At 42.8% G+C, this 25,240-nt stretch overlaps 1 protein-coding gene across 6 annotated transcripts in view; it reads left to right on the top strand.

The window, feature by feature from the left end:
* The window catches only part of PANK1 (pantothenate kinase 1), a 104,330-nt gene that overhangs the window by 66,213 nt on the left and 12,877 nt on the right, over positions 1–25,240 (top strand). For all 6 annotated transcript variants that reach the window (XM_070780450.1, XM_070780451.1, XM_070780448.1 and 3 more), the window contains 2 exons: positions 12,635–12,987; positions 22,525–22,778. In XM_070780450.1, coding sequence (XP_070636551.1) covers positions 12,652–12,987; positions 22,525–22,778 — 590 coding nt within the window. In that variant the 5' untranslated portion in view covers positions 12,635–12,651. The remainder of the gene's footprint in view (positions 1–12,634; positions 12,988–22,524; positions 22,779–25,240) is intronic.

Below are 25,240 nucleotides of genomic sequence, written 5' to 3'. Positions count from 1 at the left end.
CAATTGATGTACATTTCTGTTGTTTCCACTTTTTGACTATTATATGTAATACTGCTCTGATCATTTACATACAAATTTTTGTGTGGGCATATGCTTTCATTTCTCTTGGGTATATACCCAAGACTGCAATTGCTAGATTATAGACAAGCTTATGTCTAATAACCTCTTGCAAAACTGCCAGACTATTTTCCAAAGTGACTGCACTGTTTTATATTCTGACCATCGATGTAGGAGGGTTCCAGTTACTCCATATCCCCATCAACACTTGTTATTTTCCATTTTTTAAATTATAACCATCCTAGTGGGTTTTAGGAAATACCTCATTGTGGTTTTGATGTGCATTTCCCTAAAAAAGTGCCCTTACATCCCTCCAACACTAGCATCCTGTGATTTTGAAACATTTAGTAGGTTCAAACTTTATCTGCAGTTGAATTAGAAGGTTCCTGAATGTCTGGGAAGTGTCAAACTTTACTGTGCTCAAAAGAGAACCCTGCACAGAACTGCTGCCCTTTGTAAATATTAAAGGATTGTTTTAATTAAGTAATGTCTGGTACAAGGACAATGTGAATTTCACTCATAGCAGAATTTTCACTTCTTCTTTCCAGACTTCTTGATTAATGATCAGTCCTTGCAGAGGAGAATGTAAATGCCAGGAGACCGGGTTCATTGCTGCATCCTGACTCCACCATAGAACCTCCCAGTCTATAGAACAAAGTATCTGTTCACTGAATCAGTGGCCCCATAAGCATATAACTTGGTCTTAGATCATTGAAGGAGGGTCCTTGTGACCTCCTCGATTTCAGCTTGTATCGCCACATGCGCAGTTAGCACATCTTTTCTCAGTCCCCACCCAGCTAGACCTGAAAGGTTTGCCAGGCTTTCACAGCTAAAATTAATGAACAAAGCTCATTTCTGGTAGCCCCGTTGTTCTCTGCAGTGCCACCTAGCAATGCCGTTCTCCCCAAAGCCTCTTTAATTAAGCACCCCCTGGTATTAAATTGTCAATAGCGTCCCTAGAGTAAGTAAGCATGCTCTGGTGGCTTGTCAAGACACAAAGCTAAACCTCTTGGAGATTTAAACTGGGATTTGTTTAAGGAGGTAATGAGATTACCATCTTGAGCTTCAGTGCAGGGTATTAGGAAGTTGGAAGAACCATTCTTAAGTGGATGCTGGGATCAGCTCTGGTGGCTGAAACGATCACACTGGAGACAGTCATACAGGTGCACTGCCTTCAGGTCCCCTTGGCACATCTCTGCATGGTCAAAACTGTGGCATCTTTTTAATTCATGGACTATATTTCTGATGAATTGTTGTTGTTTAGTCACTAAGTCATGTCTGACTGTGACCCCATGGACTGTTGCTCATCAGTCTCCTCTGTCCATGGAATTCTCCAGGCAAGAATACTGGAGTGTGTTACCATTTCCTTCTCCAGGGGATCTTCCCAACCCAGGGATCAAGTCCATGTCTCCTGCCTTGCAGGTGGATTCTTTACTGCTGAGCACCAGCAAAGCCATTTCTGATGAGTCGAGTGGTGTAACTAAAGGTGAAGACCACATGGAAGATCTGTAATTGTATACATCTCTTGCCACCCCAGGTGGTGCCGTGGTAAAGAATGTTTCCTACCAAGGCAGGAGACTCGGTTTTGATCCTTGCATCAGGAAGATCATCTGGAGGAGGAAATGGCAATCCACTCCAGTATTCTCACCTGGTAAACTCCATGGGCAGAGGAGCCTGATAGGCTACAGTCCATGGGGTCCCAAAGAGTAGGACACAATTGAACATGCACACACACACACACACCACCCCAACACACACACACACACACACACACACTCAGCCTGAGAATATTGCAAGGGAATAGGAAACAAATTTCATCTGCCTTTCATTTCTCCTCCTTAAGACCTGTTGCAGGAAAGCAGGGCTGGACTTCAGGCGTGAGGGCGAGAAGATGAGTTCAATGGACACTGCAATGACCGCCCTCACTGTTCTAACTTCTTGTAAGAAGGTGGAATGGAGAGAGAGATTCCAGGACCTTGGAAAGAGATTGCACCTCACTGAGCCTGTCAGCAACTCATGGAAGAGACTCGAGGAAAAGTTTGTTTTAGCCTCAGGGGTTTGACATTTTGGGTCCCGTCATGTCTGGCTCCCAGAGAAGGCAGTGGCACCCCACTCCAGTACTCTTGCCTGGAAAATCCCATGGACGGAGGAGCCTGGTGGGCTGCAGTCCATGGGGTCACTAAGAGTCAGATAGGACTGAGTGACTTCACTTTCACTTTCCACTTTCATGCATTGGAAAAGGAAATGGCAACCCACTCCAGTGTTCTTGCCTGGAGAATCCCAGGGATGGGGGAGCCTGGTGGGCTGCAATCCATGGGGTCACACAGAGTCAGACACAACTGAGCGACTTCACTTTCACTTTCCACTTTCATGCATTGGAGAAGGAAATGGCAACCCACTCCAGTGTTCTTGCCTAGAGAATCCCGGGACGGGGGAGCCTGGTGGGCTTCCGTCTATGGGGTCACACAGAGTCGGACACGACTGAAGCAACTTAGCAGCAGCAGCATGTCTGGCTCCAACTTGGCCCCGATTCCTCCTGGCCCAGATCCAGGCTAAGAATACACTTACTGGTGCCACCACAGTGGGGCCCTGCAAGACCTTTTTTTCCCCTCCCAAATCTTAACTTAAAAAAAAAGAGAGAGAGACATGACTTTCATGTCAGTATACCTGTTTGTTCTGATTTCATGGGGTTGTCTGTGCCGTGGGTTGCAAATCAGAGAATATCTGCCTGCCTGACCTAAATACATGAGTGCTGTTGCCAGAGCTTACTTCTTTATGGAAGAATGGCTGGTTACCTTTAAAAGTCATTGGGAGAGAGGAGCACATGATGAAATTTAATTATATGTGTATCATTTCTAGACCCATGTCGGTTGGGTTCAGTCCTGGTTGAATGATAACTGGAAACTTGAGAAGCTGTCTTTAAAATGTGAAAATCACCCGCAGCACTGGTGTTATAAATTGTCCAGAAATAATTTCATTAGCAAGCGATAAGATGTTTCCAAGTCCCTCTGGGAATGGGGACGTCAGCCGGGTCATTACCATGCATTGGCCTCAGTTGGCAGCCTGAGCTCCCTGGCAGTTATGAGCAAAGACAGCTCATTCAGACTCTGACTCTCACTTTCAAATTGTGGTCCAGTACTTACGAGCGTTCAAGAGCATTAGTTCAGCTAGAACTCTGGTTTTGAACTTGACCCATGAGAATTCCAGGGGCCCCTCCTTGAAAACATTGTCTCTAGTCCCCCTGCTCTGGACTCTCCAGGCAAAGGCCTAGGAGTCTGTATTTTTAACAAGTGCCTTGGATGTTTTTTATGATGAGGCAAATTTGAGAAATGTTGTTGATGGCAGTCAAGGTTTTTGTTGTTGTTGTTTGGGTTTTTTTTAATATTTATTTTTCTTTCTTTATTTATCTGGCTGCACCAGATCATAGTTGCAGCCCCCTGCATCTTTGATCTTCGCATGCAGGATATTTAGTCTAGCTCCCCAACCAGGGATCGAATCCAAGCCCCCTGCTGTGGGAGAGGAGAGTCCCAGCCACTGAACCACTAGGAAAGTCCCTACACAATCAGTTTTTAAAACTAAAGATAATTGAAACATTTGACTTTAAAATTTAGTTGCATAAAATACTAAAATGGGAGTTGCTTTCGGGAAATACAGTTGTAAGAAAATCACAGAGCTGCGGTTCAAATTGCACATGCAAAGTAGACCCTGATTGGGTTTCACGTCACTTCTAACCTGGGGTTGGCACAGAGCAGAATATAAACAGAGTCTCACTCTCATGGATCTCAGGCACTCTTGACTTTATGGGCCTCTTGCTCCATTTAAAAAAAAAAGGCCTTTTACGACTGTTGCTGTAAAGTTGGATGTGTTGTTATGTATGACAGCATTTCCTTTGACATGAAAATTCATATTTTCTTCTGATTTTTTTGTGATTGTTTAAAATATGGTAGGCATGGAACCTTTGGTGCCTAACAGTTAACTGGAGCCTGTATGGCAGAGGTGGTGAAATCCAGAAGTTAGTTCTGGTGACTTGTGGTAATACTTCTACTTGCCTTGGGAGTTCTGAAAGGATTATTCTCTGAAAGGACTGTTCTCACTATTCTGTTCCCCTTTTGCATATGAGAATATGATCGGCCTTTTGGTTCTTTCCCACCTGTCTGGGAGAGGGAGAAAATTGATGGGCATCTGAGGCTTGTCAGTAGAAGAAGGGCTATTATCACACAGCGACGTGGGCCCTTTGCCATGGTGATCCATTCCCACAAACATCCCTGTGCTTTCTTAAGTGTGTTCTGAATTCCAAGTTTAACATTCAGGCTGTCAAGGGTGTGCCTTGCCAACAGTGAGGGAAATCAGGTCCCTTCCTGCCTGAAAGAGCCCTGGTGATGTCAAGCATCTAACTAGCTAAACAACTCTGCTCTTGAGTGTCAGGCTTCCCCTGTCATTCCTTTTCTTTTTTTAAATGTTTTTTTGTTTTTTTTTTTTTAATGTGGACCATTTTTAAAGTCTTTATTGATTTTGTTACACTATTGCTGCTGTTGTTTATGTTTTGGTTTTTTGACTGCAAGTTACGTGGGATTTTAGCTCCCCAACCAGGGAAGGAACCTGCACACCCTGTGTTGGAATGTGAAGTCTTAGCCACTGGACAGCCAAGGAAGTCCCTCTTTTTTTTTTTTTTCCAACCTTTTAAATTGAAATATAGTTGCTGTACAATATTATGTAAGTTAAAGGTGTACAATATAGTGATTCACAAATTTTAAAGGTTATAGTCCATTTATCAGATCAGATCAGATCAGATCAGTCGCTCTGTCATGTCCGACTGTTTGTGACCCCATGAATCGCAGCACGCCAGGCCTCCCTGTCCATCACCAACTCCCAGAGTTCACTCAAACTCACGTCCATCGAGTCGGTGATGCCATCCAGCCATCTCATCCTCTGTCGTCCCCTTTTCCTCCTGCCTCCAATCCCTCCCAGCATCAGAGTCTTTTCCAATGAGTCAACTCTTCGCATGAGGTGGCCAAAGTACTGGAGTTTCAGCTTTAGCATCATTCCTTTTTATAGTTACTACAAAATATTGGTTATATTCCCTGTGTTGTACAGTATGTCCTTGCAACTTACTGTACCTAATGGTTTGTACCTCTACTCTCCTACCCCTTTCTTGCCCCTCTCTCCCCACTGGTAACCACTAGTTTGTGCTCTATATCTGTGAGTCTGTTTCTTTTTCGTTATATTTACTACTTTGTTTTATTTTTTAGATTCCCTATATAAGGGATAGCATACAGTATTTGTCTTTCTCTGGTTTAGTTATTTCACTAAGCAGAATACCTTCCAAGTCCATCCATGTTGTGGCAAATAGCAACATTTAATTCTTTTATTTTGACTGAGTAGTATTCCATTGTGTGTGTATATATATATCACACGCTCTTTATAGTGCTATCTTAGATTTTGGTAACAGGCTTGACATGAGCAGAATATTGCTTGAGAAAGCAATTGTTGAGATGAGTAACCCAAATTGTTGAGATGAGGAAATGAAGGCACACTTTTTCATGAGCAAGACCACAGACCTGCTCTCTGTTCATTGAGGTGAAATTAAAACATTTTTTTTTAGCTTTTGCATCATTACAGAGAAGTTTTTGATTGAGAATTATAAAATAACTCTGCTTATGAAGATTAAACATATTGATTGTAAAAATTGAAAAACATCCTATCAGCAAAGCCAGAAGAAAAAAACCATAAGCCCACTCTAATGGGCTTCCCACATGGTGCTAGTGGTAAAGAACCTGCCTGCCAGTGCAGGTAGGCATGAGAGATGTGGATTTGATCCCTGGGTCAGGAAGATCCCCTGGAGGAGGGCACAGCAACCCACTCCAGTATTCAGACAGAGGAGCCTGGTGGGCTGTGGTCCATAGGGTTGCAGAGTTGGAAAGGACTGAAGTGACTTAGCACACACTATCCATAATGCCTGTTAACATTTTGGCCTGAAGTTTCTAGTCTTGTTTTCTGGGAACAAGTAACTGTTTAATTTTTACACAAAACTGTAATCATACAAAATGTACCACTAACCACCCGCACTTTTCACCTAATAATATATAATGAACATTCTCCTCATGTCATTAATTGCTGCTGCTGCTACTGCTAAGTCACTTTAGTCGTGTCCGACTCTGTGCGACCCCATGGGTTGCAGCGCACCAGGCTCCCCCGTCCCTGGGATTCTCCAGGCAAGAACACTGGAGTGGGTTGCCGTTTCCTTCTCCAATGCATGAAAGTGAAAAGGGAAAGTGAAGTCGCTCAGTCATGCCCGACCCTCAGCGACTCCATGGACTGCAGCCTTCCAGGCTCCTCCATCCATGGGATTTTCCAGGCAGGAGTACTGGAGTGGGGTGCCATTGCCTTCTCCGCATTAATTGCTATCTTACAAAATTATTTTGATGGTGATATATTGTTCCTTTGTATTAATGGATAATTGTCTATAACCAACCTTTTATTTTTGGACATGAAATTCATTTCCTCAGTAGTAGTAGTAAAACAATGATTTTTAAGATAAATTTTTGAATGCATGCATAACTATTTCTATAGGGTAAAGCGGAACCAGTGTATCAAAGGGCATAGGAATCTGGTGCTTTTTAGTATATATTTCCAAATAGCCCAGAGGAAGGATTCCAACCATTTATATTCCCATTCCTACTCTGGAAGTGCTTGTGTTCTGATACCTTTGTGCTGTGCTGTGCTGTGCTTAGTCGCTCAGTCATGTCCGACTCTTTGCAACCCCATGGACTGTAGCTTGCCAGGTTCCTCTGTCCATGGGGATTCTCTAGGCAAGAATACTGGAGTGGGTTGCAGTGTGACTAAAATTTCAAGAAATCTGGTATGCATTAATTTAAAAGAAACCATGACTCAAGTTTCTTTGCGTAGAGTATTTAATGTTTAGCAGACTGCTCTGTGTACAATAATTATGGGTTTCTTCACAATGTTATGGAAACCCTTTTATTAAATTTTACATTTACCATTTTCTTCCAGGTCCTTAAATAGTTCTTAGGTTTTCAACTCTTATATTTTATGCTGTTAAAGCTATGCTTTTGGAGGACTTTGTATATGTGTAATTGGGATGATGAAATGTAAGAATTTAACAGAACCTTAGTTCTGTTAGTTAGTTAGTTAGTCTACTTCATCTTACAGGTTAGTAAATGGCTCGAGAAAAACCTGCCTACAATCATTCTGTCTGTGACTGACAACTCAACTCAGACCAGCCTAGCGAAATGGGGAATATGTGGGCTCATGAAACTGAAAATAGTTTCTGTTACCTACTGTGATCAACCTTGGGTAATCCCTTGATCTTTCCAAACCTCGATTTTGTTATCTGTAAACAAAGTGTTGAATTTGACCAAAGATCCCTTCCACCTCTTAAAGTTCAATGCTTCCGTGAATACATTAGCAGAGAATTTCATTATGCTGTCAGTCAAATTGAGACACAGTGAGGGGGTGGCTAGCACTGAGGAAATTTGTAAAGAAATACAGTTTGTATTACATACTTGGATCTAAATTAAAGTTGTTATTGGTGGTGTTTTTAACTTGCAGAAGTCCCTAGGCAACTTGAGCATAATCGGTACTCACATAGTATAAAAATATCTTCCAAAGTACTTGAAAAGTCTCTTTTCTGTTGATTACACAATCCTCAAACTTCTTTCCCACCTATTTATTAGTTTGCTTGACAATCTATTAACAAAGAGTGGGGAAAGAAACTCAGTCCAGGAGGGAAGGGGCCAGCAGCACCAGTGACCACCACAAGGTGTGCTTCTGGTTCCCAGGTATTTGGCTCACTCTCCTTCCTCCACGTGAAATACTCATCTCCTCCCCAAAGGAGAGAACCCCACAGTCCCACCCAGTCAAAGAGCCTAGGTGATGCACAGTTGGCACTAAATTAGGAGGTGAAACAAAGTTATTTCAACATCAACTCTAGATGTGGGTCCTCTTGATCTAGAGGCTTCTGAACTAAAAAAAAAAAAAAGCATCTGGGTTTAAAAGGGAAGAGTAAAGAGTGAGTGCAGATATTCTGTATCTAGAAGGAGCATCACTTCTGGCAAACACAGAAGAGATTCTTATCAGTGGTTCAGCTAAATTTATCAAAACATCTGCATACCCTGGATTAAAGAAAACATGAGTCATGGATGGTGGCTGCATTCGGATTTCTTTTTTCCCTTTCTCTTCTGTCTCCAACCACAGCTTGTATATGGGAACTATCATTTAGGTAGCCCTTGATATCAGGAAGATAAATAAAACTGAACATTTAAAATATAGTGTCCTATAAAAGCATTAAAATGTAAATAGAAGGGCATTTAATTTTTTATGAAGGTAAGGAATGAATACAGTAAGTGAAAGCAATTTATATTGCCATTTAAACTATAGTTTTCCAATCCTTATTCCCTTTTACCTTAACCCAAACTGCTCATATGCCATTTAACTGAATTTTCAAAACTCTACACTTTCCCCCACTGTTTTGCTGAGCTGCTAACAAAAGCTTTGAAATGGAGGAGGTGACGCAGGAAGAAGAAACTGGAATTATAAATAATTTATAAAATGCTTAGCTGTCCCTAGACACATTTTAAAAAGGGAGACCTCTTTTCAGTTGCCTGTACTTAAATTAACAACAGCCAACCATATACAGGCCACAGGGGCTTTTCTGGGTTACATACAACTTGTTCTGTCCATTCTGCACTAAGCTGTCTTATTTTCCATTATCACTGAATTCTTATTTTACTTCTTCACGTACTGAAATTTCTAAGTATAGAATTTTCTCATGCTTTTCTCTGACTTCTAGCCTCTACCTATACAATCTACTTATCCCACCATCCTCCGACAATATAAACAACCCGAAGGGGTGGCCTTCTCTACCTTCCTGTGGGCTCATATAATCATAAACACTTGGGGTCTGCCTTCCACCTGCCTGCCCACTGTCCTTCGTTCCTCCTTCCTCTTTTCCTTTCTCCCTTCGTTTTTTTTTTTTTCCAAACCAGATGGAGTTAATAAGTTATTTACACTGCTAGGTATCTCTTGTTTTTCTCATCTGTAGAAGATTGGGGGTATCTCTAGTATAGATCTCATTCATTCTTTCTAATGTCTGCCTAATATCCCATGGTTTGGAAAGTCATGCTTTATTGAAGTTTCTCTGTTAAAGGGCATGTATGTTGCTTCCAATTTGTTTTGATCTTGCTTTTTTGTTTTTCTTACATTTGGCCACTGTAAGGGATGCAGTGGGCTTCCCAGGTAGCTCAGTGTTAAAGAATCTGCCTGCAGTGCAGGAGACATGGGTTTGATCTCCAGGTCAGCAAGATCTCCTGCAGAAGGAAATGGCAATCCACTCCAGTATTCTTGCCTGCAGAATCCCATGGACAGAGGAGCCTTGCTAGGTTCAGCCCATGGGGTTGTGAAAGAGCTGGACATGACTTGGTGACTAGTCAACAAGAAGGGGTGCAGTAAACTTCTTTATACCCATCCTCAAATACTAGTCCTTTAAAAAATATGGTCCGAGAGAGGAATTAACTGCATTTTAAAATGTATGTGTGCTTTTAATAGATGTTGGCAGAGTCTGTCAAAAATGGTTATCCTTAGCAGTGTTCCAGAATACACTTCTCCCATCCTATTCAGTAGTAGGTGTCTTTCCTACGTGGACAAGAATGGATTATACCTGCAACCTCGATTGCATAACTGGACACTGTTGACATACTACAGTATATTTCAGTGGGGTTTAAAACTAGGGCTCTGGTTGGCCTATTTGATTGTGGCTGGTTGTGATTTTTGTATATGTGTTTCTTAAAAAAAAAAAAAAAAATCCTTGGGAAGTTTATGGGAGGGAGGGGGCTAGAGGCCATTCTTACACAGTCCACTCCTTTCGCAGATAAGGAAATTGTGATCCAGAGAGGTGAAGGAAGTTAGTGTGAGCTAGTTACTGGCTGCTGCTTCTGAGAAGCAGTTGTTCAAAATCCTGAACTGGGACTCAACCTATTACACTGTGGGTTGGGCTTCCCAGGTGGCGCTAGTGGTAAAGAACCCTTGTGCCAGTGCAGGTAGACGTAAGAGACATGGGTTCAATCCTGGGTCGGGAAGGTCTCCTGGAGGAGGGAATGGCAACCCACTCCAGTATTCTTGCCTGGAGAATCCCATGGACAGAGGAGCCTGGTGGGCTGCAGTCCCTGGGATCGCAAAGAGTTGGACACAACCGAAGTGACTGAGCACTCATGCATGCACACTGTGGGCCGTGCTGACAGTGATTTTTCGAGAATGGACCAAGAACATCATCTGTGAGCTAGGGATGAATGGTTCCCAGGTTTCTGCTCTCTCCTGCTAGGATAGGCAAGCTTCCCAGTCTACACTGAGCTGTGTGGGATTTGCTTTGCAAACTTCTGCAAAGATAAGAGGACATTTGTTAACAGTCTTGTTACCAGAATTTGCTTCTCTTAATATGTTTTTGAGAAAAAAAAAAAATATTTATATAGCTGCACCAGGTCTTAGCTGTGGCATGAGGGATCTTTGACCTTCACTGAGGCACACAGGATCTTTAGTTATGGCATATGAGAACTCTTAGTTGCAGCATATGGGATCTAGTTCCCCGAACTGGGATTGAACCCGGGCCCCCTGCATTGGGAGCACAGTCTTAGCCACTGAACCAACCAGGGAAGTCCCTGCTATTCTCAATCTTCTAGGGAGTTTGGGATTTACCATTAGAGTTACTGCTTACCAAGTGTGGAGGAGCTGGCTTGGATCAGAACTCAAATGACAACAGGCAAGCACAGGAGAGAAGATTCTAGGCAGGAATGGCTTCCTCCTATGTACTCCTTCCTCCTCCCTTCCCAGTGTACTGATGGAGAGGGCTAAATAGTGGGGCTGCCTAGAAAGAAGACTTCCTCTAAGTCCTAGTTCTGTTGCTGGCCGTGTAATCTCTAGGCATAATGTGCACAATTTGACCAGGGCTCAAGTGGCTGTTGTCTAGGGCTGAATGAAATAAGCTTTTTGAAAGAAGCCACTTTAACTTCTTGAGTCTTTAAACTCAGTTTTGGTGTTTTTAGTTTAGATCTGAGTATGCTGCTGCTGCTAAGTCGCTTCAGTCGTGTCCGACTCTGTGCAACCCCATAGACGGCAACCCACCAGGCTCCCCCATCCCTGGGATTCTCCAGGCAAGAACACTGGAGTGGGTTGCCATTTCCTTCTCCAATGCGTGAAAGTGAAGTCGCTCAGTCGTGTCTGACTCTGTGCGACCCCATGGACTTCAGCCTACCAGGCTCCTCCGTCCATGGGATTTTCCAGGCAAGAGTACTGGAGTGGGGTGCCGTTGCCTTCTCCGAGATCTCAGTATAGTTGATTTAGAATGTAAACTCACTTTTACTGTAAGATTCAGATTTAGCCCATACAGTCTACTGAGGAAGATGAAAAGGGATCTCCAAATTTCAGATTCCCATTTGGGTTTGCCCTGTGCTTACTACAAAGCATTCAACAGTCCAGTATTAATTTTCCAGGTTGCCTCTAAATAAACTCAGCCTGTTCAGGGAGCTCAGCCCTTTCCTCACAATAACAATAAAAATAATTACTATGGAAATTCATTTTGTCATAGGTAAGCCTCTCCAGCATTTTATTAAATATAAACATATATTTATGTATTAAAATATTACACAAAACATGCCTCTGTGTTGTATACCTGGTATTTGTAGGCTTGACCATCGGTGGTCATGGTTCTTGTAGTTCAGCAGTTTGCAAGCCTGCAAACTGGAACATCTGGGGAACTTAAAAAAATACTCATGCCTAGGTCCTCCCCAAGAATTAAATCAGAATCGATGGGGGAGGAGACACGGGGCTGAGGTGAGGACTTCTGGGTGGGCACCTGGAGATGGAGAGAGAATCTCTTCCTTAGAAAAGAAAGGAATGAGTTGTAATTCGATCTGTTCTTTTGAGAGGCCTGTTGCCATCGGAATCATCATGTCTGCCCCTCAGCTCTTATAACCCACTGTCTCTCCTTTCTCCTTCCTGTTTATTCTGTTGAGTGAAGCAGTGGAGTCACATTGTATAAAAGTCAGCTCGTGAAGGCAAAAATTGTATACTGTGATAATTATCATCCAAGAGTGCTCTGGGAAGAGAGCATGAGGCTTAGGGGTCAACATACCATCTCTTGGTACATACAGATAGCATAGCAGCATTTCCTCTGGTGTCAGATCATTGTTTCTTTCCCTGAAATTCTGATAAAATAGCTTTTGGGAGCCAGAGTGTATGCAAAATATGTATCTCTAAGTATTGAAATTGCACTCCATTTGGTGACATTCTGGAGCCCTGAGAAGCAAGCGGCCATTGACTGCCTTAGAGAATCCTATTCTTATCTCATAGTCAATTCTGAGTCCAACTCTTGAGTGGGATGAAAGCAGAATCACGGGCACCATTTTAAAGAGGGTATTTCACCTCGCCTGTCTCTTCTTTTAGGCACCTAGAGTAGAATTCTGGTAAATTTAATGGTAAATGCACATACATATGCGACACCACTGCGTTTCATTATTGACTGTTTCTTGAATGTACAGAATTCATGGTCACTCTTTCTGTCCCCTAGCGTTCCCGTGGTTCGGCATGGATATCGGTGGGACGCTGGTTAAATTGGTCTACTTTGAGCCGAAGGATATTACAGCTGAAGAAGAGCAGGAGGAGGTGGAGAACCTAAAGAGCATCAGGAAGTATTTGACTTCTAACACAGCTTATGGGAAAACCGGGATCCGAGACGTCCACCTGGAACTGAAAAACTTGACCATGTGTGGGCGGAAGGGGAACCTGCACTTCATCCGCTTCCCCAGCTGTGCAATGCACAAGTTCATCCAGATGGGCAGCGAGAAGAACTTCTCCAGCCTGCACACCACGCTCTGTGCCACGGGAGGCGGGGCTTTCAAGTTCGAAGAGGATTTCAGAACGGTATGTCCGCGTTCAGTTCAGTTCAGTCACTCAGTCGTGTCCGACTCTGCGACCCCATGAATCGCAGCACGCCAGGCCCCCTGTCCATCACCAACTCCCAGAGTTTACCCAAACCCATGTCCATCAAGTTGGTGATGCCATCCAGCCATCTCATCCTCTGTCGTCCCCTTCTCCTCCTGCCCCAATCCCTCCCAGCATCAGGGTCTTCCGCTTTAGCCCTGTGCAAACCACAAAACCACCTCTTAGAGAAACAAAGGAAGCCTCTCCTATGCCCATAAGCATGGCGTCTCCAATGGAAGAACTAGGCTACTAGGCTTGGCAACTTTGGACAAGTTTACCTCACCTCTCACTGCTTCAGCTTCCTCATCTATATGAGAATAAAAATAGTTCCTACTTCATAGGGCTGGCGGCTATAATATGTACCTGGCACTTACAATGCCCAGTAAATATTAGCTGCCCTCTTCAGTTTTGTTTCAATTATGTCTGCACAATGTGCTAAAGACAAGGTGATGTAAATCACCTTCTGAACTATTTTAGTTTTCCAGACTCTTGAGTCCTGTGAAAAACATAATTATTGTGCCAGTTTCATAGATATATAGACCGAGGCCTGCAGGAAAGACTTTTTATACATCTTACTAAAAATGAGTACTTCTTTCTGCCCATTTGCTCTGTGTCTTTTCTGTTTTATGAATGTCCTTTAGGAGTTTTGCTCACAAACAAAAATGAAATCTTTGATATTACTTACAGGTAAATTCCTTTATAAATAAACAAGATTTAGGCAGTATGGTTCTACATAATAAGAATAGTAACTTATCCTGAGGGCATCCTTGGCAGTCCAGTGGTTGAGACTCTCTGATTCTAGTCCAGAGGGTGTGGGTTCAATCCCTGGACAGGGAATTAGGATCCCATATGCCACATGGTGCAGCCAAATAAGTAAATAATACCTTATCCTGACCAGCAGGATATTCTGCCTCTGTGTTGCTTATTTAGATTTGACAGAGTTGGCTAAATGGAAGATATGGATGAGTGGCATGGAGTCCTAACTTCCTCTTTATTAAGCAATCTCTAACACCTGTGTGTTCCAATTTCCCCATTTCTATAGTCAAGATAATCTCTTTAATGTCTAGGTTCATCTCACAGGGAATAAAATGAGAAGAAAGAAAAATAATAGAGAAATTTAAATGAACAGAAGTGTTTGAACATAAAAGAAGGAAGGGTTGAAAGATTCTGGGATTAGTCTTGCCAGAAACTTTATCATTAATGAATAAATTAGTAAATCAATGCCTTATTCATTGTATTGAATAAAGCTCTAATGCAAATTGATTTGCACAATCAAAAGGAGCATCATTTATCTCATTGATAAGTAGTTTCTGCAAGAGCTAGCAATAGAGCCCTGGAACGTTCCCTTCAATCAGATTGATTATATTCAGGTGTTCACTTTTCCTTTTGTGTCCGTGTTCCCTACCCAGCAGTAGAATTTGATGCTGCCACTTACTTAAATGATCCATGGAATCTTTTCTCCACCAAGTTCAATTCAGTTCAGTTGCTCAGTTGTGTCTGACTCTTTGTGACCCCATGTACTGCAGCACACCAGGCCTCCCAATCCATCACCAACTCCTGGAGTTTACCCAAACTCATGTCCATTGACTCGGTAATGCCATCCAACCATCTCACCCTCTGTCGTCATCCCTATCTCCTCCTACCCCCAATCCCTCCCAGCATCAGGGTCTTTTCAAATGAGTCAGCTCTTCACATCAGGTGGCCAAAGTGTTGGAGTTTCAGCTTCCACATCAGTCCTTCCAATGAACACCCAGGACTGATCTCCTTTAGGATGGACTGGTTGGATCTCCTTGCAGTCCAAGGGACTCTCAAGAGTGTTCTCCAACACCACAATTCAAAAGCATCAATTCTTTGCTGCTCAGCCTTCTTTATAGTCCAGTTCTCATCCATACATGACTACTGGAAAAACCATAGCCTTGACAAAACGGACCTTTGTTGGCAAAGTAATGTCCCACTTTTTAATATGCTGTCTAGCTTGGTCATAACTTTTCTTCCAAGGAGTAAATGTCTTTTAATTTCATGGCTGCAGTCACCATCTGTAGTGATTTTGGAGCCCCCAAAAATAAAGTCACCCACTGTTTCCACTGTTTCCCCATCTATTTGCCATTAAGTGATGGGACCGGATACCATGATCTTAGTTTTCTGAATGTTGACCTTTAAGCCAACTTTTTCACTCTCCTCTTTGGGGCCCAATAATTGAAGAGTTTTGAAACTGAGAAGGTTGAGATCTAGGAGCATGAACATTAAGTGCAAATTCATAAATGAAAAAGCACTGATCCTGAATTCTGTTTCTGCATTTAACTATCTGGGTGCCTTTGGATAAATCATGTCCCTCCTGTGGGACTCAGTTTCATCATCTTCAGAAGGCAGCAGAAGGTGGCTACAAGGATAAGGAAACTAAAGCTAAAGAGCCATAAAGAGGCATTCATAGTGCCCCCTTAGGTGAGAGCTGAGTGTTAGCTCAATTCTGATTCAGCAGATGCTGACCCACTGCTAGTGCTGTGAGCTCCCCAGGTCCCTCAGGGTTGCCTGTGTCCATCTCTTCTAGGGAGCCTGAAGTGAACCAAGGTGACCTACAGCATTTAAGCAACCTCTATCAAAGGCTCTATCCCTCCTCTGGGGTAATGCCCCAGGAGAAAGTTACTCAATTTTTGTTGGTCATGAGCAAGTGTGTTTCTCAAGGATCTGACTTGAGAAAAGTCATGTCTTATTTAACCAAAAAAAAGAAGCCTCTGTCCAGGAGAAATATCAGTAACCTCAGATACGCAGATGACACCACCCTTATGGCAGAAAGCGAAGAAGAACTAAAGAGCCTCTTGATGAACGTGAAAGAGGAGAGTGAAAATGTTGGCTTAAAGCTCAACATTCAGAAAACTAAGATGATGGCATCTGGTCCCATCACTTCATGGCAAATAGAGGGGGAAACAGTGGCTGACTTTATTTTTCTGGGCTCCAAAATCACTGCAGATGGCGATTGCAGCAATGAAATTAAAAGATGCTTACTCCTTGGAAGAAAAGTTATGACCAAGCTAGACAGCATATTAAAAAGCAGAGACATTTCTTTGCCAACAAAGGTCCATCTAGTCAAGGCTATGGTTTTTCCAGTAGTCATGTATGGATGTGAGAGTTGGACTATAAAGAAGGCTGAGCCCTGAAGAATTGATGCTTTTGAACTGTGGTGTTGGAGAAGACTCTTGAGAGTCCCTTGAACTGCAAGGAGATCCAACCAGTCCATCCTGAAGGAGATCAGTCCTGGGTGTTCATTGGAAGGACTGATGTTGAAGCTGAAACTCCAACACTTTGGCCACCTGATGTGAAGAGCTGACTCATTTGAAAAGACCCTGATGCTGGGAAAGATTGAGGGCAGGAGGAGAAGGGGACAACACAGGATGAAGTGGTTGGATGGCATCGTCAACTTGATGGACATGGGTTTGTGTGGACACCGGGAGTTGGTGATGGACAGGGAGGTCTGGCATGCTGCGATTCATGGGGTCACAAAGAGTTGGACACGACTGAGCAACTGAACTGAACTGAACTGTTCCTTCAGGCTGCTGGAGCCTAATAAACAGATTGGTGCAGGCAGCAAGTCTGGAGTACTTGCCTAACAGTCTAGCCATCTATAAAAGAAAGTATCAATATATGGGCTGCCTTCTGTTTGCCTACTCAGGTTTTGTTATTTTTCTCACTCACAAAACATATTTGAAATTCAACTCTCTTTCTGGTCTCTCTCAGCTCTCCTGTGTAAGGAGCAAAGAGCCCCTAGTGTAATCTATAGTTCAGAGTCAACCATTTTATATGCAGATTGTTCTTGAGCTTAGTAAGATAACCTTTTCTGCCATTTCCAGTATGACTTATAGAGCCAATGTCAGCAAAAGCACCTTGGACAGTGTGGGGTATCATACAAATGTGTATCATACAAACAATTTAGTGACTCATTTCTCAAGGGCAGGAGAGTGATATAATGGGGTAGGTCAATAGCATACTCCCATAGAGAGCAGGCATGAAACCTCCTGGGATGGTTTTTTTCAGATTTATGAACATACATATGTATGTATGAATGCATTTATTTATTTATTCATTCAGCTATTTATTTAGTTACTTTGAAAGTTTATTGTATTGAAGTCTAGTTGATTTCCTAGTTGAATCTAATTGAATCCATCTGCAGTACAGGAGACCCTGGTTCGATCCCTGGGTTGGGAAGATCCCCTGGAGAAGGGAAAGGCGATCCACTCCAGTATTCTGGCCTGGAGAATTCCATGGACTGTATATAGTCCATGGGGTCGCAAAGAGTCAGACATGACTGAGTGACTTTCACTAGTTGATTTGCAATTGTGTGTTAATTTCTGCTGTACAGCAGAAAGATTCTCTGTATTGATACACATATACACCTTCTTTTTCATATTCTTTTCCATTATGTTTAGGATACTGACAACAGTTCCCTGTGTTATACAGTAGGGCCTTCTTGTTTAGCCTATCTTATATATAATAATTTTTGCTAGTTAGTTATTTTTGACAGAGGGAAGCACATAAGGAGAACCTCTTCCAATTGTATCCTCAACATGTCTTGTGTTTATAATCCATATTTTTTTTCTAATTTCAGCATACAGGGAATCACTGAATTCCTTTGAGAAATTAGAGCCTTCGGTTTGGAAGTGGGTTTCCAAATGTATTTCAGCTTAAGAAGATTGAATTATTTCACCTCTTGTATAAATTGTGTAGCTCATGTTTCCAAGGCATTCACACAGCCATCTCATCCGGTTCTTGAAAAGAGCCCTGAAAGTTAACTAGAGCAGCTGGTACTGGGGACAGTATGTGATTTTATTGAAGGCCTGTTGTCACTCTGTGATCATGCATTCATACCAGCTCTTCAGCTCCAAAGTCTGTGTGGTCGCAGGACCAGCAGCATCTGGATCACTTGGGATATTGTTAGACAGGCAGTCAGAAACTCTGGGAGTGGGGGCCCAGCAATCTGATTTAACAAAGCCTCCAGGTGTTCTGATGGTGCCTAAAATTTGAGAATCCCCACTGCACCCATGCTTGCTTGGGTGACTTTGGGAATGGGCAAAACAGAATTAGTTTATCATAGTAATAATTTGAAAAAAAGTGGGGGTTTTTTTGTGTGTGTTTTTTTTTTTTACTTTATTTCTTCCTCTATCCCCGTTATTTACAGAGTTTGAGTTTTAGGGCTAATTTTGATTTCTTGTTTTTAAGTTTGGGGAATAGTTTAAACTTAATGATTTAAGAACGGGCAGAACTCATACTGTCTTTTCTTTTTGGCTGCACTGTGCAGCATGTGGGATCATAGTTCCCCATCAGGGATTGAGCCTGGTGCCCACTGCAGTGGAAGCGAAGGGTTTAACTATTGGACTGCCAGGGAAGTCCTGCAAATCATATCTTCTGAAAGTGCTAAGGAGAGTTACACGCAGTGGTGCGCTGGAGTCAGCTCCTGTTGGCTCGTGAGAACCCACTGTGTCTTCCCAACTTGGTGCTTAGTGACATTGTGCTGGCAGCTTGAAGCTGGCCATGGTGGGAGTGATGATACAACTGAAATTGGTAAAAGCTGTAAACCAGGGCTTTTGCTCCTAGAGAGGTAATTGTTAAACATTTACCAACACACCTTGGTGACAAGGTTATGTTCACATTAACTGAAGCTTCATCTGCATAGTCACTGCATCTGATATTTCAGATCTACCATCATCTAAGACCCATTATAGAGATCACCATTAAGAATACATATAAAATTCATAGGAATTTACTGCCTATTAGTGGGAAGTCAGATGTAGCCCACAGCTGTTATGGTGCCCTTCTATATAGATATTTAATTTAAACTAGCTGCCAGCATTTAAAAATTGGAAGTTTCACGTAAAAGTCTAGATTTCTGACTCTTGAGAAATCTGATCATTGGCAACAGTGAGCCCCCACTATCACGTGGGCTGCAGTGAATTTTAAACACATGTGGATTGCCTTGTGTGCCACAATCCCCATCCTTCTGTTACTTGAGCGTTTAGTCAAGGGACTTTACTCCTTTACTGGCTCCTGCAGCATTTGTTTTTCTTTACCCCCAGTATAAAGAAAACTAAGTCCCAAGAAAGAGCGTTTCTCTGTATCTGGGATCTGAACATGCTGTCCAAGTAATGATTTGACTCATGGCTTACACTTGGGAGCCTGTCCTATTTCCCGGATGAGAAAGACCTTTGAGGGAGGTCTCCATAGGTCTCAATGAAAGTGACTAATATTTCTTTTTCTCAGTGTGGGGTACATGACCTCAGGCTTCAGAAATATCCATCGTACTGATGAACCTATTTGCAGGGCAGGAATAGAGAAGAGGACGTAGAGAATGGACTTGTGGAGAGGAAGGAGAGGGTGGGACCAATTGGGAGAGTAGCACTGACATAAATACACCCACATGTAGAGTAGCCAGCTAGTGGGAGGCAGCTTCGCAGCCCGGGGAGCTCAGCTCAGTGCTCTGTGCTCACCTAGAGGGGCGGGATGGGTGGAGGAAGGAGGCTGAAGAGGAAGGGAATATACGTATACATATAGTTGATTCACGTGTTGTACAGCAGAAACCAACACAACACTGTAAAGCAATTATACTCCAATTAAAAAATAAAAACAAATACCCATCCCTCAGTAAAATGCTATAGAAGAGATGTCTGTTTGCAGCTAGCACATTATTTGAAAGTGATTTTGAGGGAAAAGTTGAGATCTTTCCTTTCAGAGCAAAGTTGCATGCTTTATATGCCTTGACAGGTTTTTCTTTCTCCTGAGCAGTTTCAGGACGTCTCCTGGACACACTTTGTTCACGTTTGTGATGTTAGTTCTGGGCATGGGTTTCAATATTGTTGATGGACCTCTGATTAATTTTTAAGCAGATTAACCTATGACCCCAAGACTGGCTGATGAAATCACTACTTTTCAGTGTGGGGTGATTTAAGAGGGGACGACTTTCCCTGTTCTGTTTAAGAAATGTTTATTAAGCCATTCTAATGGACAGGCCTTTGAGCGTGGTGTGCAGGGGCACCCAGTGAACCACAAAGCAAGCCAGAATGTGACCCTTGCTGTGAGTGCAATGGAAGACATGGATAGAGCTGAGGAATCTAGGAGGAAGAGAAGACAGGGTTTACCCAGCTGTGTATCACTATAGCGTTTAGCTCTCTTACACCTCTAGTATTACCCCCGAACACATGGTATGCATCTCACCCAGAATTTCACTTGGTGGAAAATGAAATGTTCAGGATCATTTGATAGATTTGCTTTATCATCATGTGTCATTTAGAATGCTTTTTCCTGTATATCAAGAAAAAGTCCACCATCTTGCCAGTAACCTATTCTAACTCTGCTCTGCAGATAAAGCTTCAGTAGATTTTGTTGACTGGGACAGTGAGATGACAAAAAGTCCAAAATTTCCTTCTAGCTATTAACTTTCATAATGAAGATGATGCTTTGGGGGCAATATATCTAAGTATAGTACTCATGTAGGTGGTTTCCAGATCCCAGAAGAAGGACTCATTATGAATGAAGACAGAAGAACAGCAAGGCATTTGCCAGTTGTGTCACTTAGGGGAAGTTACTTCAGGTCTATGAGCCTCAAACAGCATTAGGATAATGGTACCTCTTCATAGGATTTTTGTGAGAACTAAATGATCTAGTATAAGGGTTGGGCATATAGTAAACAGTAAATACTAGTTATTATTTTCTTAAAGAGATTTTTTAAAATTTAAATTAGACCCTATAAATTATCTTCCATTGTTGACTCAGTTTCATGTTGGTGAATATTAGATTGTTTTCGTTTTTTGGGGGACCAGCAGTAATATCACTCTTGAGGACCATTAATAAACTTTTGAGGATGCAAAGTACCCATTGCCTGCTAAGGCTAGCCCTCAGTTAACTCATTCCCCTTTTCTTTTTCCCCCCAGTACCTAGGAGAAAAGGAGTTTTTGTTTCTCAGGAGCATGAAAGGACACTCTGGGACTACCTACTGCTACTACTGCTAAGTCACTTCAGTTGTGTCCGACTCTGTGTGACCCCATAGACGGCAGCCCACCAGGCTCCCCCGTCCCTGGGACTCTCCAGGCAAGAACCCTGGAGTGGGTTGCCATTGCCTTCTCCAATGCATGAAAGTGAAAAGTGAAAGGAAAGTCGCTCAGTTGTGTCCGACTCTTAGCGACCCCATGGACTGCAGCCTACCAGGCTCCTCCATCCATGGGATTTTCCAGGCAAGAGTACTGGAGTGGGGTGCCATTGCTTAAGCTATTAGTAAAAGAGTCACTATTTTTCGAGTCCTCTATACTTGCCAAGCCATGTGTAAGCATTTTGTTTTATTTTATTTTTTAAGATATTTATTTGTTTGGCTGCTCTGGGCCTTAGTTGCAGAACATGGGATCTTTATTTATGGCATTTGAACTCTTAGTTGCAGCATTTGGAATGTAGTTCCCTGACCAGGGATCAAACCCGGGCCCCCCTGCACAGAGAGGGCAGAGTGTTAGCCACTAGGCAACCAGAGAAGTCCCAGCATTTTATATATTATCATCATGTAGTCTTCACACTATGCTGTGGGTATCGTCCCTATTTTACAGAGGAGGAAACTGAGGCTTGAGAAGTTAAGGAACTAGCCCCACATCCCTCAATTAGCTAAGTGTTAGAGCTAGCATTCAAAGTCAGGCCCCTCTAACTCCAAAGCCTGGTGCCTGGGAAAAGGAGAGCTGGGCTATTTGGGCTCAAAGGAGATTGTCCCCAGCCCCCAGGCTTACGTGCCTCCCTCAAGACTGTGTATCTTTTCAAGGAAGTGTAGAAGTCTTTCTGCTTCCAGAACATTCTCACTCTCTTCACCCCATGGTACGCTGGGTTAGTTTCCTGTGGCTGCTATAACAAATTACCACCCTTCTAGCGGCTTAAAGCCACAGAAATGTGTTCAGTCACAGTTCTGGAGGCCAGAAAGATGAAATCAGGGTGTTGCTAGAACCATACTTCCTTCAGAGACTCTCGGGCAGAACCCATGTTTTGCCTCTTCTGGCATCCGGTGGCTGCTGGCATTCCTGGCCTGTCGTGCAGCCCTCCAGTCTCTGCCTTCTGTCTTCATGTGGCCTTCTCCCCTGCGTCCATCCAGTCTTCCCTGTGTCTTATCAGGAAATTGTCCATGGACTTAGGGCTATCCAGATAACCCAGGATGCTCTCTTCATCTCAGGATCCTTAATTAATTACATATGGAAAGACCTTGTTTCCAAATAAGGTTACAGTCACAGGTTCTGAAAACTAAGATATGGGCATATCTTTCAGGGGCAAGCATTTAACCCACCCCACATGCTAAGGGCTGGTTTTCCACTGGAATGACTGAGTCTCAACAAGATTTCCCAATGCGGTGCTAGAAGAATGGTTCCATGCCTTTCACGTTCATGACACGTTTAGACCAAAGAAAAGCCCCCAGGACATCCCCTGAGGTGGTGGCAGTCTCCCTCCCACGGGCTTGTTCTCTTTCAGATTGCTGACCTGCAGCTCCACAAACTGGACGAACTGGACTGTCTGATTCAGGGCCTGCTTTACGTCGACTCCATTGGCTTCAACGGCAAGCCGGAATGTTACTACTTTGAAAATCCCACCAATCCCGAATTGTGTCAGAAAAAGCCGTACTGCCTGGATAACCCGTACCCTATGTTGCTGGTGAACATGGGCTCAGGTGTCAGCATCCTAGCTGTGTACTCCAAGGACAACTATAAAAGAGTTACAGGGACCAGGTAAACGCGGTTTCCACTAGGAGAACCTTTCTGTGCTTATTAAACCCAGGCCTCTTCCTTAAAGACCAGTTTCTGAAAAGGTTACTTATATTGAATACATTTTTAAAAGAAAGATCTTACCTCCTCAACCAACCAAAAAGGATTTATTGAATGTGTTATACAGGGTGATTGATAGAAAGGTTAATAAAACACAGGTCTTGCTCTGGTGGGAAACTGGTCAGGTGCGGGAAAAGGGTCACACAACCCAGAAGCCAGGTGGAAGGGTGCTTGTGATAGTCAGAGGGCTGCAGAGAAACCCTTCCTTTGGAACTGCCTTGGTGCCTAGCACAGAAAGAATTGCTTGAAATAATGTCATTCCAATCAGTGAGCCAGACTCTGTTTACAGTGCTTTTTACCCTCAGATAAATGCTCCTGCTGCAAACTGGAATAGTCAGCACACTTCACAGGGAATTTGGAAGTGCAGTGGATAGACAAACAGCCCTGTGATGGCAGTGGGGTGCAGGGAGTGTTTCTTTGTGTACACACACCCTACGGGCATGTGGGCTCAGCTTCCTGTTAGTAGGGATTCAACACGGAACGAAGATACAGGGTCAGAAGTCTTTGAGAGATCATAGTGTAAGCAAAATTACAAGGGTTTTCTTTACTTGTAAGAGGATTAGAATGAAGTTTCTTTAACTTATTGGACCACAAGAACCCATTTTTGGAGGAATGATTTAAGGAACTGGCGCTGTGTGACACGTGCTTTGAGACATGATATTGAAAGTGTTGTTTTTGATAGACAAAGATACCATGTAACTCCTCTGAGCCTCAGTATCCTTGTTTGTGCCATGAAGTGAGTTGTTTCTTAATTTGTACCTGCCTCTCCAGTACCGACATTCTGTAATTCTACTCACGCATGAGGAGGCGAGCACTCCTGTATTAACAGGAGCTTTTCTCCTGTATTAACATGACTTTTGATGGGTCTGCATAAATCAGTGGTTCACCACTGGGGAAGGGAAGATTGAGCCCCTCAGGGGAGGGACGTTTGACAATGTTTGGAGACATTGTTTTTTGGTTGTCACAACTGGAGATTCAGCGATACTGGCATCTAGTGACCAAGGGTGTTGCTAAATATCCTACGATAGCTCCCTACAGCAAAAAAGTGTCAAGTCCCAAATGTTAACAGTTGGTGGTATAAAGAAACCCTGGTACACACATCCTGACTGATCCTGCTTGTGTGTGTGTAAATTGCCTCCAGGCAACACACTTTCTTACTAAGAATACAGCACTAAGCTGAAGAATCGGCCCCACGGCCTCATTAGGACTGTCAGAAGTATCAGAGACAAGTAAATATTTTGGCTAGACTGGGTTTACCTGAAGAGAGTGATCTTCTGAGAAAGGTATAATCTTCAACTACAGACTTCCTCCCAAAAGGAGCCATCGAATTGGTAGAGCTAGTCCCAAGGTAACAACAAGCTAACCATTGTCCACAATTAGAGATATTTATAGTTTTGTTGATTAACACTAAACAAAGTCATGATTTATATCACAGGTACATGCTCTCAACCTTGGAGGTTCCAAGGATCTGGTTGTCTTTGAATAATGAGCCAAACTGTGCTGCTTGGTATCTGATATATGTGCAGTAATGCCTATAAATTCCAATGACTGGTAAATGCTGGTTAATGACCAGTGCTTCGCAATCAGCGAATACTGTTTGGATGTCCAAGCTTTCTGACAAGCTCTCTTTAACCAGTAGTTTTGGAAAGGTATTGCAGGAGACTGAAGGTTATGAGAGAGCCCTTTCCAGGGCTGCCACAGGTTGGGGAAGGGAACGAAATATCAAGTCTCTGGACCCCAGGTCTTCCTTGTCCAACCATTTATTCTGCCAAAGTTTTTTTGTTTTGTTTTTGATCCAAGTTAGAAAACCATTTATCTATAAACTATAGGCATACCTCAGAGAAATTGCAGGATCAGTTCCGGACTGCTGCGATAAAGCCAGTATCACAATAAAGCGGATCACATAAGTCTTTTGGTTTCCCAGTGCATTTAAAAGTTGTGTTTACACTATATTGTAGTCTGTTAATTGCGCAATGACATTATGTTTAAAAATACATATATATACCTTGATTAAAAAATTTTATTCCTAAAAAATGCTAACCATAATCTGAGCCTTCAGCAAGTCATAATCCTTTAACTCCAAAGATCACAGATCACTATAACACATAAAATCATAATGTTAAAACTTGAAATATTGTGAGAATTACCCAAAATGTGACACAGAGACACAAGTGAACAAGTGCCATTGGAAAAATGGCACTGATAGGCTTGGGGATCCAGGATTGCCGCAAACCTTCAATTTATAAAAATTCAGTATCTGTAAAGTACCATAAAGTAAAGCACAGGAAAATGAGGTGTGCCTATATTTTGGTCAGCCGTGAACATCAGTGTGTGGAACACACTTTGGAAATCGCTGATTGAAGCAA

This window comes from Bos indicus, chromosome 26, assembly GCF_029378745.1.
Source record: "Bos indicus isolate NIAB-ARS_2022 breed Sahiwal x Tharparkar chromosome 26, NIAB-ARS_B.indTharparkar_mat_pri_1.0, whole genome shotgun sequence".
Taxonomy (NCBI): Eukaryota; Metazoa; Chordata; class Mammalia; order Artiodactyla; family Bovidae; genus Bos; species Bos indicus.
This window is presented reverse-complemented; position numbering and strand designations above follow the sequence as displayed.